At 35.2% G+C, this 14,491-nt stretch overlaps 1 protein-coding gene across 5 annotated transcripts in view; it reads left to right on the forward strand.

The window, feature by feature from the left end:
- The window catches only part of ZC3H13 (zinc finger CCCH-type containing 13), a 96,062-nt gene that overhangs the window by 10,046 nt on the left and 71,525 nt on the right, over window positions 1-14,491 (forward strand). For 4 of the 5 annotated variants that reach the window (XM_042972824.1, XM_042972711.1, XM_042972769.1 and 1 more), the window contains exon 5: window positions 10,896-10,946. The exons of the other annotated variant lie outside the window; for it this stretch is intronic. In XM_042972824.1, the coding sequence (XP_042828758.1) occupies window positions 10,896-10,946 (51 nt within the window). The remainder of the gene's footprint in view (window positions 1-10,895; window positions 10,947-14,491) is intronic. 5 annotated transcript variants of the gene reach the window in all.

Raw genomic sequence — 14,491 nt, forward strand, 5'->3', positions numbered from 1 at the left:
AAATATATGGTAAATGTATAATACCAGGTTATAATGTTTTATGTGAATAATGTAATTTAGAGGAAAAACATCCTCTGGGAAAATTCCTAATTCTCTGAATTAGTTCTTGATGGTAGTTAATTAAGGTGAAGGGAATTGGTTAGCAGAGCCCAAGCTGAACTTCATAGGATTTCTGTATCTTGGTGGGCATCCTGAGCATCTAAAAGTATCCTGAAGTTTTCAGAATTCAGTCAGCTGTCCTATCCTGCTTGCTTCTAAGAAAGATTGAAGTGGGTTACAGTAGAACACTTAGAAATTAAAACAGTGAAAGCAGGCGTGGTGGTGATGGAAGCTGAACTAGAGAACTTAGGTGAAGGAAAGCACATGTGACCACAAATTCAGTGGTGAATTTCCTGGTAATGAAGCCAGAAGAGAAATATAATTGATGATTATATATAATTTGGTGGTTGTATAAGTATATAAATTTATATCAATATATAAATCGATGCTTCAGTATAACTTATTGAATAAAAGAAGACATCAGTTTTTCAGAAATGGAAATCTCTTCCTGAGTTAATTTTTTTTAAGAAATTTATGTGTATGTGTAACAGATTATTGAGATATAACTCACATACCATACTGTTCATCCATTTCAGGTGTACATTTCAGTGGTTTTTTGTATATTCCCAGAGTCAGGCAACCATCACCACAGTCAATTTTGGAGCATTTTCATCACCCTGAAAAGAAACCCCGTACCCTTTAGTGGTCACACTTGTATCATCCAACTGACCACCAGCCCTAGGTGACCACTATTCCACTTACGATCACTATAGATTTGCCTGCTGTGGATATTTCATAATGCTGGAGTTACGCAATATGTGGTTTTGTTTTTGACTAGTGTCTTTCACTTAACATAGAGTTTTCAAGGTTCATGAAAGACTATAGGATACATCAATATTTTATTCCTTGTTTTTGCCAAATAATATTCCATTGTATTAACATATCATGTTTATCCATTCATTAGTAGATGAACATTTGGGTTGTTTCCACTTTTTGGCTTTTAGGTATAATGCTGCTATGAACATCCATACACAATTTTTTGAGTGGACACATGTTTTCATTTCTCTTGGATTTATATCCTGGAGTAGAATTGCTGCATCATACAGCAACTCTATGTTTAATTTTTTGGGCAACTGCTAGATTGTTTTCCGAAGCAGCTACACCATTTTACATTCTTGTTAGCAGTGTAGGAGGTTTTCAATTCTCTATGTCTTTATCAGCATTTGCTATTACCTAAGTCATCGATTATAGCCATCTTAATGGATGTGACATGGTAATCTAATTGTAGTTTTGCAGTTCCCTGATGGCTAATGATACTGAATATCGTCTCCTGTGCTTATTGGCGACATGCATACCTTCTCAGGAGACATGTTCATTCAAATCCTTTGCGTATGTTTTAATTGGGTTGTCTTTTTATTGTTGATTTGTAACAACTCTATATATTTAAAAAAATTTTTTTTAATGTTTATTTTTGAGAGAGAGACAGCATGAGTGGGGGAGGAGCAGAGAGAGAGAGAGAGAGAGAGAGAGAGAGAGAGAGAGAGAATGAATCTGAAGCAGTCTCAGGCTCTGAGCTGTCAGGACAGAGCCCAACGTGGGGCTCTAACTCTCAAACCATGAGATCATGACCTGAGCTGAAGTCGGACTGAGCCACCCAGGTGCCCCTTCAACTCTATGTATTTTAGATACAAATTCCTTACATATGATTTTTAAAAGTTTTCTTCCATTCTTTGGGTTATCTTTTTATGTTCTTGATGATGTCCTTTAAAGCACAAATGTTTTTAATTTGATGAAATCCAGTTTATCTGTGTTTTTGTTGTTGTTTGTGCTTTAGGTGTCTTATTTAAGAAACCATTGTCTAATTCAGGGTCACAAAGATTTATGCCGTGTTTTCTTCAAAGAATCTTAGAGCTTTAGCTTTGATCCATTTTGAGTTAATTTTTATGTATGGTCCAGCCTTATTCTTTTTCATGTGGATATCTTAGTTGTCTCATATTATAATCTTTTTATTAAGATTATTGTTTAAACAGAAACGTTTCTGATAATTTACGCTTTATAGAAGCTTTCCTGTGATTGTCTTCGATCCTTGATAAAAAAGCTGTGTTACAGTTTCACGTTATAGTTTGTAGAGACTTCTCTTTGGGAACCTAAAGTAGTGCAGTTTTAAGTTTGTAGCTTCTAACATCTGATATGATCCACAATACTGCTTTAGAAATCTCAAAGAGTACTTCTCAGCTACAGGTATGTATCAGAAGGTTTTTAGAGGATAGTCTTTTGCAAAATACATGCTGATACTCTACCCCTGATCTACTGAATGAGAGTTTCTGGATAGAGGCTGAAAATTGCATTTTGCATTTTGCAAATTTTGCATATTGCATTTTGAAATAACTGATTATTCAGAATAAGGAGCGAACTTGTGGTTTGCTAGTAATGTGTAACAACCACTTGGGGCGTGGGGAGCCATGCTTTGTAGGATTTGCCAGTTTCTTTGGTGTAAGTACTCCCATTGTGCTCGGTCTCAAGCTGGCAAAGTGATATCACTGAATACAGAGTTGAGAAGAGATACTCGTTTTCACACCATTATATAGTATTATTCACACGTATGTCACACACAGATGTATATACACATATATAATAAGTGTAATTAACCTCAAGTAAAGTGTACTAAAATATTTAGGAAGTGAGTTTTGAATAAGTAGTACCTTTGTTTTTATTATTTAACTGTCAGCTTATATGCTTTAATTTTTTTTTAATTTTCTTTTTTTAATGTTTATTTATTTTGAGAGAGAAAGGGAGAGACAGAGCACAAGCAGGGAAGGGGCAGAGAGAGAGGGAGACCCAGAATCCAAAGCAGGCTCCAGGCTCTGAGCTGTCAGCACAGAGCCCGATGTGAGGCTCAAAGTCCCAAACTGAGATCATGACCTGAGCCGAAGTCAGACGCCCAACCGACCGAGCCACCCAGGTGTCCCTATGATTTAATTTTTAATCATAGCTCCGTTTAACAGTGGCTTGTGCAGTTCCTAAAAATTTAACAGTTGGCTCTTGTGAGTCAGTGTGGACCTGACTGTAGCACACCACTAAATGGGCTATAGTTTAAAGGGCAAACATCTGGAATTCGTATTCTGAAGACATTATTTTAGGAATTGTTTTTTAACTTTACTGTCAGTTTCCTTATCTGTAAAATGGAGTTGTTGGCTATATCAATGTGTTACTGTGAAGAAAATACATGTAAAACAAAGTAGCATGAGTAGCTGGTCCATGGTGACTGTTGGAAAATGGTGTGGACAGGTGTGAGAATAGCTCTCAGCCTTCCTGTCTAATCTAAATTGGCTTTAGGCCCTTTATAGGAGATGAACATCAGCTTTGGAGATTTAGGTTGTTAACAGATACCTAAATCTAAGTGTGTGCTGATCATAAAAGTTTATATGTTCAGCATTATCAGTTTAGTAGACAGCTAAGTTGACATTACATTAAGAAATTTAAAGCCTGGGGCACCTGGGTGTTTCAGCCAATTGAGTGTCAGACTTTGGCTCAGGTCATGATCTCACAGTTCATGAGTTCCAGCCTCGTGTCCGGCTCTCTACTGTCAGCGCAGAGCGCACTTTGGTTCCTCTGTCTCCCTTGCTCTCTGCACCCCCGTCTTAAAAACAAACATTAAAAAAAATTTTTAAGCCTGATTTTTACTTTCTCTAGAAGAGAAAGCCCTCAAAGGTGCTGAATGCCATGCATACCTCAGGGTTATAGTTAGAAGATTCAAGAGTGATAAGGTTTTAGGAAATTGACTATCCAAACTTAGAGAAGACTGTTAATAAGCTAGGATACCGGGGTATTAACTGTTTAGAGTGATCTGTCTGGCAGGATAACAAGTGCTGTTCGTTTCTGTGATATTCCTACTGCAGCACATGGGCCTGCTGATCTTAATGTAATAAAGTTCTATGGGAAAGTCATTTAGTTTAGGTAGGGGCACCTGTAGGTTAGATAACAGTGTTGCTGAGATAGGTTGTGTGTGATTTTTCACAAAATAACTATAATTCTACCCCTTCTGTCCCACTGAATCCAGCTCCAGTGTGTCTGAGTTATGAGGTGGATAACCCATGATCTTGTGGGGAGACATTCATCAGTAGATAAATTGTAATTCTATAAAGTACGATAGTATGACAGAGAGATGAATAAAACACACAGTGGAGAGAGTAAATACCTCCATGGGGAACCACAGAACATTTCACAGAGGGAAAGGATATTTGCCCTGAGTGTTGAAGGACAGGTAGGATGAAAGAGGGGGCAGTGAAAGTTTAGGAAGAGGAAAAAACCAACACACTAACAATAAGGAGTTTTAAAGGACTAGTGTGTTTGAGAATCTGTGAAGATATGTGTTTAAAGAATGGAAATTATAGCATGTGAATTTGTGATAAGGGCTGAAGAGGTGGATTAGGTCGATCAGATTGTGAATAGTCTTAATGTGTCAGTCAGGGTTTGGCAAGAGAAAAGAGATTTGTACGCCAGGAATCTATTCTTGTTCACAGATTCGCCTCTAGACCCTGCAACTAGTAAGTTCACTTAATAAATGAAAAGTGATTCTGATGTGTAGCCAGTGTTGGAACCTCTGGTGGTCTTGGGCATCTGTGCTCCAGCGGGGCTGCTGAACACTTGAGATGGGGCTAGTCTGAATTGAGCTGTTCTGTAAGTGTAAAATACGTAGTGAATTTCAAAGCCTTGATATGTAAAATAAAAGTCAAGTAGCTCATTAATAATTTTTGTTTACATGTTGAAATGACAATATTTTGGATAGACTGGCTTAAAGATAATCAGAATTTTAATTTTCCCTGTTTCTTTTTTCTTTTTAATATGGAAACAGTGATACCTGAAATTACATATGTGGCTCATGTAACATTTTTATTGCAAAGGATGTGTTTGGGCAGTCTGACCAAATTTAACACAGTGGAACTAAATTTAACACAGAGGCGCGAGGTAGAGTCAGTAGGATTTGATGACCAAAAGAATGAGTGGAGGGGACATGTTAAACCTAAGTAGGTTTTCGATACCATTAAGTAAGATGGGGAAGACAGTGAGTTGAGTTGTGGCCCCTTTTGTGTACTAGGCTTATATCACGGACAAGTAATTTTTGGCACTATTTTCAGTACTTGTACGGATGCTAGTATGCTATTAGAGTCCCTGTTGACATTCAGTTGCATTATCTTATGTTTAAGAGTTCCAGAATAACAATAATATCACTAATAATATTACTGAGAACAGTTTAAGATTTCTTTGTAGTTCTTAGGATATATCCCATTAGGGAAATACCTGTGAAATCTGTTAAGGACATATAATCAAAGTATTGTATGTCAAGTCACTTGAAACAGTTCTTCTCTGAGGTCAAACCACAAAATTGATAACAGTTGCATTGCTTTATTTAATTTTGTTTTTTGTTCTAGGGTTTCTTTTTATTTTATTTCATTTTGTTTTTTCATCATAAAACATTTACATGGTTGCAGCGTTAAATCTCCCAAACAGTTTACCTTCAGAAAAGTCTTTTTATCTCTTGATTGTTCCACCCTATTACCACTAGGTAACCAGTTTTAGTAGTTTGTGGATTATACCGCTGTTTTAACACACACACATACAGATCCAAATTGTATGTATATGAGTACATACACAAATTACTGTTTATGTAGGGGTATTTCTTCTTTTTCTTAGATAAAAGGTAACATACTGTATACATTTTCTTTACCTTGCTGTGTTTACTTATTACTGTATCTAGGAGACCATTCCATAGCAATATGTAGAGATATTTCTTATGTCTTTTTACATTTACGTAGTACTTCATTGTATGAATGTATCATACATTGTTTAATGAATGCAGTCTTCTACTGCAGACATTGATTTCAGTCTTGCTGCAGCAAATAGAACTTCAGTGAAGAGCTTTGTGCACTTGTTTTTGGGTTTTTTTTTAAGTGTGTCTTAGGAAGAGATAAAGCCCTCAAATGGAACTGCTGTGTCAAGAGTAAAATCCTATGTAATTTTGCTAAATAATGACAATTCTTTTTCAAAGCATTGTTGCCTGCAGTGTATGATGGTGCCTTTTTTTTCCCCTACTTTGTTAGCGTATGTGGTCAAATTTTTGAATTTTTGCCAATTTGATAGGAAAAAATAGGGTGTATAATTTTTATTTATGTTACTCTTATGAATGAAGTTAGACATCTTCCTATAGATAAGGAACATTTTCTGTGAATTCTGTTCATGTCTCCTGCCTATTTTTGATTTTTTTTTGCGGGGGGAGGGGGAGGGTTGGTTTTTTCCTTTTCTATTTTTAGAATTCCTGTCTTGTAGGGATAATTTATTTATGATATTGGGTGCAGATAATTTCCTTGTTTTTTCATTTATTTTATTTTAATACTTTATTTTTCAGTTTTAGGTTCATAGCAAAATTGATCAGAAGGTACAAAGATTTCCCATATCCTCCCTACGTCCACACAGTCACAACCTCCCACACTCGAAATATCCTGAACCAAAGTGATACATTTCTTAAAATTAGTGAACCTACATTGACACATCATTATCACTCAACGGTCATAGTTTGTATTAGGATTTACTCCTGTACATTCTATAGGTTTGGACAAATGTATAATGACATGTTCACCACTATAGTATCATACAGAGTAGTTAGACTGCCCTAAAAATTCTCTGTGCCTATTCATTTTTCTTTCCTATTATCTCCTAGTAACTACTGTTTCTTTTACTGTTTCCAGAGCTTTTCCTTTTATAGAATGTCCAGTAATTGCAATGATACAGTATTGAAACGTTTTAGATTGGCTTCTTTCACTTAACAATAGGCATTTAAGATTCTGCCATGTCTATGGCTTGATAGCTCATTTGTTTTTAACCCTGAACAATATTTCATTATCTGGATGTGTCAGGTAATAGTTTATCTATTCGTCTTTAGAAGGATACCTTGGTTGCTTTCAAGTTTTGGCAATTTTGGATAAAGCTGCTATAAACATCCTTGTTTGGGTAAATTCCAAGGAATGCCACTATAGGATTGTATGGTATGAGTATGTTTAGTTTCCTAAGTTTTGTTTCTCTAGTTGAGGAAGTTCCCCTCTGCTTGTAGTATGCTAAGAGTTTTTATCACGAATGGATGTTAGATTTTGTCAAATGCTTTCACTGTATCTATGGAAATGATCACATGATTTTTTCTTAAGTCTGTTGATGTGATGGATTATTTTAATTGACTTTTGATTGGTGAATCAACCTTGCATACCTGGTATAAATCCCACTAGGTTGTGTTGGGCAGATCTTTTTATATATTGATGGATTTGATTTGCTAATATTTTCAGGATATTTGCATCTATGTTCTTAAGAAATATTTGTCATTACAAGAAGATTGTGGTGTCTTTGTCTGGTTTTGGTATTAAGTATTTTGCTATTAAATGCTGTCTTCATAGAATGAGTCAGGAAGTATTCTCTGCTTCTATTTTCTGAAAAAGACTAGAGAATTGCTCTAATTCCTTTCTTAAATGTTTGATAAAATTTTGCGTGTGAATCCACCTGGGCCTGGTGCTTTCTGTTTTAGAAGATTATTAATTATTGTTTCAGTTTCTTTAATGGATATAGGCTTACTCAGATTGTCTTTCTTCATGTATGAGTTTTAGCAGATTGTCTTTTTTTGAGAAATTAGACTATTTCATATAGGTTATCAAATTTGTGGTCGTAGCATTGTTTGTAGTATTCCTTAATTATCCTTTTAACGTCCTTGGGATTTGTAGTAATGTCTCCTCTTTTGTTTCTGATATTACTAACTTATGTCTTCTCTCTTTTTTTCCTAGTTAGCCTGACTAGCTTATCGATTTTATTGATGTTTTCAAAGACTGGCTTTAGGTTTCTTTGATTCTTCTCTGTTGATTCCTGTTTTCAATTTTAATTTCTGCTCTAATTTTTATTCTTTTTCACTGCTTACTTTAGATTTAATTTGCTGTTCTTTTTCGAGTTTTTTGAAGTGGAAGCTTTGATTATGGATTTTAGAGTTTTAGAAATGCTGTAAATTCTTCTCTAAACCCTGCTTTCACTGCATTCCACAAATTTCGATAAGTTGTATTTCAGCTTCATTTAATTTGAAATATTTTTAAATTGCTCTCGAGGTTTTTTCTTTCAGTCATGTGTTAATTAGAAGTGTGTTGTTTAATCTCCACATATTTTGGGATTTTCCAACTAGCTTTCTGTTATTGATTTCTAGTTTAATTACATTGTGGTCTGGGAGCAAACATTGTGTGATGTCTGTTCTTTTAAAAGTGTGTTTTATGGTCCAGAACATGGTCTGTTTTGTGGTGAGTGTCCCCTATGAGCTTGAGAAACATGTGTATTCTGCTGTTGTTGGATGAAGTAGTCTATAGACGTCAGTTGTATCCAGTATAGATTGATGGTGCTTTTGAGTTAAACTATGTTGTTACTGATTTTCTCCTTGCTAGATCTGTCCATTTTTGACAGAGCGGTGTTAAAGTCTCCAACTGTAATAGTGGATCATGCCTTTTCCTTACAGTTTATATCAGTTTTTACCTTATGTATTTTGACACTCTGTTGTTAGGCACATATATATTAAGGATTTTTATGTCTTCTTAGAGAATTGACTGCTTTATCATTATGTAGTGTCTCTTTTTGTCCCTGGTCACTTTTCTTGCTTTGAAGTCTGCTCTGTCTGAAATTAACATAGCTACATCCACTCTCTTTTGATTGGTATTAGCACAGTATATCGTTCTCCATCTCTTTTCCTTTTTTTCCTGTGTCTTTATATATAAATTTATTTCTTGTAGACAGCACGTATTTGGGTCTTATTTTTTAGTCCACTCTGACAGTCTGTTTTCATTGATGTAGTCCATTGATGTTTAAAGGAAGTATTCATATAATTGAATTAATGTCTATTATATTTGTTACTGTTTTCTGTTTGTTACCATTGTTCTTTGTTCCTTTTGTCTTCCACTCTTTTTGTGCCTACTATGGTTTTAATGAGCAATTTTATATTATTCCAGTTTCTCCTTTTCTAGCGTATCAGTTTACTCATTTTCACTTTTTTATAGCGGTTGCACTAGAGTTTGCAGTGTACATTTACAACTAATTCCAGTTTACTTTCAAATAACACTCTAGTGCTTCACAAGTAGTCCAAGTACTGTATAATAACAAAATACTACTAATTCTTCCCTCTGGAATATCCTAAGTGGTACTGGGATTTTCTGCTCTTTAAAGGTTTGGTAAAATTCCCATGTGAAACCAACTGAGTCTGGGGGCGCCTAGGTGGCTCAGCCAGTTAAGTGTCCGACTTCAGCTCAGGTCATGATCTTGCGGTCTGTGGGTTCAAGCCCCGCATCGGGCTCTGTGCTGATAGCTCAGGGCCTGGATCCTGCTTCAGATTCTGTGTCTCCCTCTCTGCCCCTCCCCCATTCATGCTCTGTCTCTCTCTGTCTCAAAAATAAATAAACGTTAAAAAAAAAAAAAAAGTCTGGTACTGTTTTATGAAAAGTTCTTTATTTTTTTATGGAAATTAGACTTTTGGCTTTGAAGTCAATTTTGTCAAATTGTATTTTTCTAAAAAATTATTTCCTCTGGGTTTTAAAACTTTCTACATAGAGTTGTGAAGAAATCTCATGTTTTTCTTTATTTTTCTTTGTTCTAATGCCTATTTTTATTTTGTTATGTCTGATTCGGGATACTTTTGTTTTTTCCCTTTTTTCTTGATTTCGGTTAGCCATTGATTTTCAGAGAGTTGGCTTTTGGATTTATAGATTAGTTCTTTCTCTTTTCTAATACATTTATTTGTTTTTTCTTTTATTCTGTCTTTGCTTTACTGTGTTCCTTTGTCTTTTTGAATTGATTGAGCATTTATTTATTCTCATTTGATTTATATTAGTATTAAAGCTTTTCTCCATTAAAAGCTTTAGCTGAGTTTATGGATCTGATCTTATATGTCATGTTTTCATTATCATTATTTTCAAGAAATTCTCCTCTTTAGGTTTGGATTTTACCTATTATCCAATAAGTTTTTAATTGTACATTTAAAAATTTTAGGTCGAAGAGCCTTTTGTTTGTTGTATGTGTGTGTGCATGTGTGTGTACATTATTTCCATTAAAAACAATAACTTCTCTGCTATTACTCTTTATATTTCTATTTTTTTCAACTTTACCGAGATTTTTTTTGTGGCCTAAGGTCAGTTTATCTAAATTTTCCCTGTGTGCTTAAAAGGATGGAGTATTTCCTATTTTTTTGGTTTTCAGCTTCTCAAGTATATCTAAAATATCTACTGTTTTGATCTTCTCTATTTTTAATATCATTGTCTACTTGAGGTCTTGATTTGAGACTATCTTGTTGAAGTGTCTTGTGTCTCTGTCTACTTTTCCCCACCTCTCTTATACTTGCTGCACTTCACTGTGTGTATGATGCACAGATACAACGATAAAAACTGTTCTTTTTTCATGGTAATGTTTTTAACGCAGTGTTTAGAGAGGACTTGATTTTGGTGATCTGTTGAATGTCCTTTGAAGTATAAACCTTATTTATTTGTGGCTCTGCTTATTGTGAAACAATGTAATTTTTGTGATCACTTCATAAAAGAAAATCTCCATTAACCCTATCATGGGATTTTTCTTCAGTGGTTATAAACAAAATATACTACAGTTTCCCAAATACAGATCTACATATCTTAACTGTCTGTGTTTCTGTAATATTGAAAGGATCTGAGATTGTAATCTATGAATAATTTAAAATTTCGCAATGTCAGCTTGTTCTAATAGCTATCTATAGACTGGGCTGAGTTAGCTGGGCTAATGTTCAGGCCAAAAATCAATGAACCATTATTGTTCATTTTTTAAAGTTTTCAACCTTCATCAGAAGTGTCCACTTGAAAAGGTTTCAAAACATTCAGGTGAGAACCATAATCTCAGTAATAGTTTTTTCTGATTGTTAATAGCTTTGGTGTAAAAATGTGGTAATAAATTATAGGCAAGAAAAATGTGGATCAACATTAATCCTAGAGCTTCTGACAGAAAATTAAGAATTCACTAATAATGTTAGTATTTTGTGTAACTAAGCATATTTTTAGAGCAAAAGGGTTGGGAATCATTATTCTTTAAAAGATGGGAAGACAAAATCCTTTGTATGAAACATTGAGTGTTTAAAACTTGATATTCTTCAATATAATAGAGAATTATTACTAGGAACAATAATAGCTTTAAGCTAGTAATGGACAAATTTACACAGTTTTAAAGTGAATATTAGTACGAGGGGGGAACTTCATTGGTATATAAGGGAGTTATTTTTTGACCAAATGTTCTGTGATAATTTTTATCTATTAGTTGCAAAGGAAGTTTCTCCAACTAGTTTTTTTAATTTTTTAAAGAATGTTTGTTTTGAGAGAGAGAGAGAGTGTATGTGTGTGTGTGTGAGAGAGAGAGAGAGAGTAGGGGAGGGGCTGAGAGAGAGAGAGAGAGAGAGAGAGAGAGAGAATCCCTGCAGAGCCCCATGCGGGACTTGATCTCCCAAACCATGAGATCATGACCTGAGCCGAAATTAAGAGTCTGAGGCTTAACCACCTGAGCCCCCGAGGGACCCCCTAAGTAATTTTAGAAAGGTGTAAGGAAATGCAATGAGATTATGTGGGATAAATGGAAAAGATAGTTGAAGTACATTTTTTTCCCCTTCCCATCTTCTTTGTCTCATCTAATACATATTAATACCATTCCCTGTCATTAACAAAGAACAAACATGTTTTAGGGATAAACAGACTTTAGGAACAAAATGTCAGTTGCACTGGTATGGCCTAGGGTGGCTTGAACTAATAGTTGTGGATAAGTCAAAGGGAAATAGTTGGCTCTACTTTAAGCAGTAGACAAAGTTTGATGTGATTGCTAAAGAATTGTTAGGCTTTAAAAAATTTATTTTTATTTTTTTAGAATTGTTAGTCTTAACTTTCCCTTTCAGCACTATTATGGACTATATACTTTGAGGGTCCTCTTACTACAGTAAAACTAGATCCTGAATAAGTGACAACAAACACATTTTAAATGCATTGCTGCTTTCTCAAAAATGTAAAACAGCAGCAAAAACAAAGAAACAAGAACAGGGAATTAAATGGTAAATGTGAAAGCTAGTGGTGACCTTACGACTTTTACTAGTATTAGAGCAGGTCAGAGACTAAGCCTTTTGGTCCATCTGTGGAGACAGAGTTGTTGAATTGGAAGATGGAGCTGAAAAATTTATCCAGAATACAGCGAAGAGATTCACAAGTTTGGGGGAAATACTTAGAAAGTCTAATGTACCTCTCATTGGAACTCCAGGAAAAAAATAGAATGTAGGAGAGTCAATTATTGAAAGGAGTAGTGCTATGAATTTTCTGTAATTGATGAGACAAAGCTACAGAAGGCACAATACATATCAAATGGAATATTATTATGCAGTTGTAAAATACCAGAATCATGGAGAAAATACCAGAAACACCCCAAGAAAAAAAGGGAACTCCTCCTACAAAGAAGCAACAGAATGACATCAGTAACAATGGAAGCCAAAAGACAGTGGGATAATATTTCCAAAATGTTAAGATAAATCTGTCAACCCATAGTTATATATCCAGCAAAACTGTTTTTTAAGAATGAAGATATAATACAGACATTTTTAGATAAAATCGAGTGTTGGCTACTAGGAGAACTTCACTAAATAGAGAATGTCTAAAAAGACACGCGTCAGGAAGGTAGTGCAAATGATTCAGAAGGAGGGTCTGAAACGTGAATCGTAAAGGCGAACAGAGAAAATGTTTACTAGGTTGGACAGTCTGTTTTGTGTTGGCCTATGAAATCGTTGCAAGTGTGGCCTTGTACTTTGAAGAGGTGAAGCGTAGTTCCAAAAGTGTGGTGTAAATTGCTTTGCACTCACCAGAACCCATCCCATCACTTTTTCATTTTGTAGATGCATCGTGGTTTTGGGGAATTGACCCTGGTTCACTGCTGGGGCCTGATTAGTCTAATTCAGTCATAATAATCCCATTCTCTTTGCTAATTCGGTTGATTGAGGAACCAGGCCTGAGTCATTTCACCTGCGGCCATTACTTTGGTATTAGTTTTTGATTTATTGATCGGTTTGGTATTGATTTAGATGTGGTCATGTGACTGAAGTTGGCCCACTCAAACTGAAGGAACGAATTCTCATTTTGTGAGTGAGGGAGAGCACACTGGGAGAACCTAGATTGCTTCTTATGGGAAAAGAAACATGCCTTAATGTGAAGTCAGCAGTAGGAAGGGCAGAGCTGTGAGAGGAACAACACAAGAAAGTTTGATGTCTAATGATTTCAGTATGTTACTACATCACCCAGCCCTGAAGTTCACCTTATTTTATGTGACTGTACTTCAAACTTACGTAGTTTGTAAGCTTATAGTACCTTGTGTAAGCTCCACTCAAAACTTATCCTGCAAAATAAGTTAGACTTTATTAATGCAAGTATAATTTCAGTTCTACACCAGGAGAGGCAGAAGCCATATGCTGTGTGCTGCTGTGGCAAGACTAGATTAATTTTAGTTTTCATGTTTTATTGAATTACATTGGCAGATTGACGTGCGCAGGGAAAATGACAGAGTGATAAAGTGGGAAAATTCCAAAATGTTGATGTGTGATCAATGTGAAGTGTATCTTTGGCCTTGTCTAAGAAGATGTTGAAGAGATTTAGTAACAGTGTTCAGATATTTAAAGGGCTGATGGGTGACAGATGTTTAGATTTATTTTCCCATGATCTAGAGGTCGGAACTGATTCCAATCAGAAATTCTGGAGAGGTGTAAGAGAGTTGTGATCAGTATAAGAAAGAATTTTTTGATACTTAAGAGCTGTCTGAAAATGGGGACAAGAGAAGGTTGGATTATGTTATTTACAGAGACTCCTAACATTTTATGACTTTAGTTGCTAATCAAATTATTGTAATAATTGGTTTTCAACTTTTTTTTAGCCTCAGAGCTTTTTTTAAATCAAATTCTTGGCGATGCCTCTTTACTATCTAAAATTAAAATTCATGGGGTGTCTGGGTGGCTCAGTTAAGCATGCGACTTCGGCTTAGGTCCTGATCTTGTGGTTTGTGAGTTCGAACCCCGCATCAGGGCTCAGCTGACAGCTCAGAGCCAGGAACCTGCTTCGGATTCTGTCTCCCTCTCTCTCTGCCTCTCCCCTGCTCACACTCTGTCTCTGTCTCTCAAAAATGAAAAACCTTAAAATTTAAAAAGATATTAAAAAATAAAATTCATAATGAATATTACCTATCCATACATATAATGTTTATGGAATAAATGTGAATGTACTGTAAACTAAAAATAAAATGAAAATAATTTAAAGTAAAAGCCTGCAATCATTTATTGCATTTCTGAAATGTAAGAAATTTTTAATACCAGCTTTTCTAAGTGAGGCATAGATTTGTTTGACAGCAAAACCTAATT

The sequence above is a fragment of the Panthera tigris genome, chromosome A1 (assembly GCF_018350195.1).
Source record: "Panthera tigris isolate Pti1 chromosome A1, P.tigris_Pti1_mat1.1, whole genome shotgun sequence".
NCBI classification, from domain to species: domain Eukaryota; kingdom Metazoa; phylum Chordata; class Mammalia; order Carnivora; family Felidae; genus Panthera; species Panthera tigris.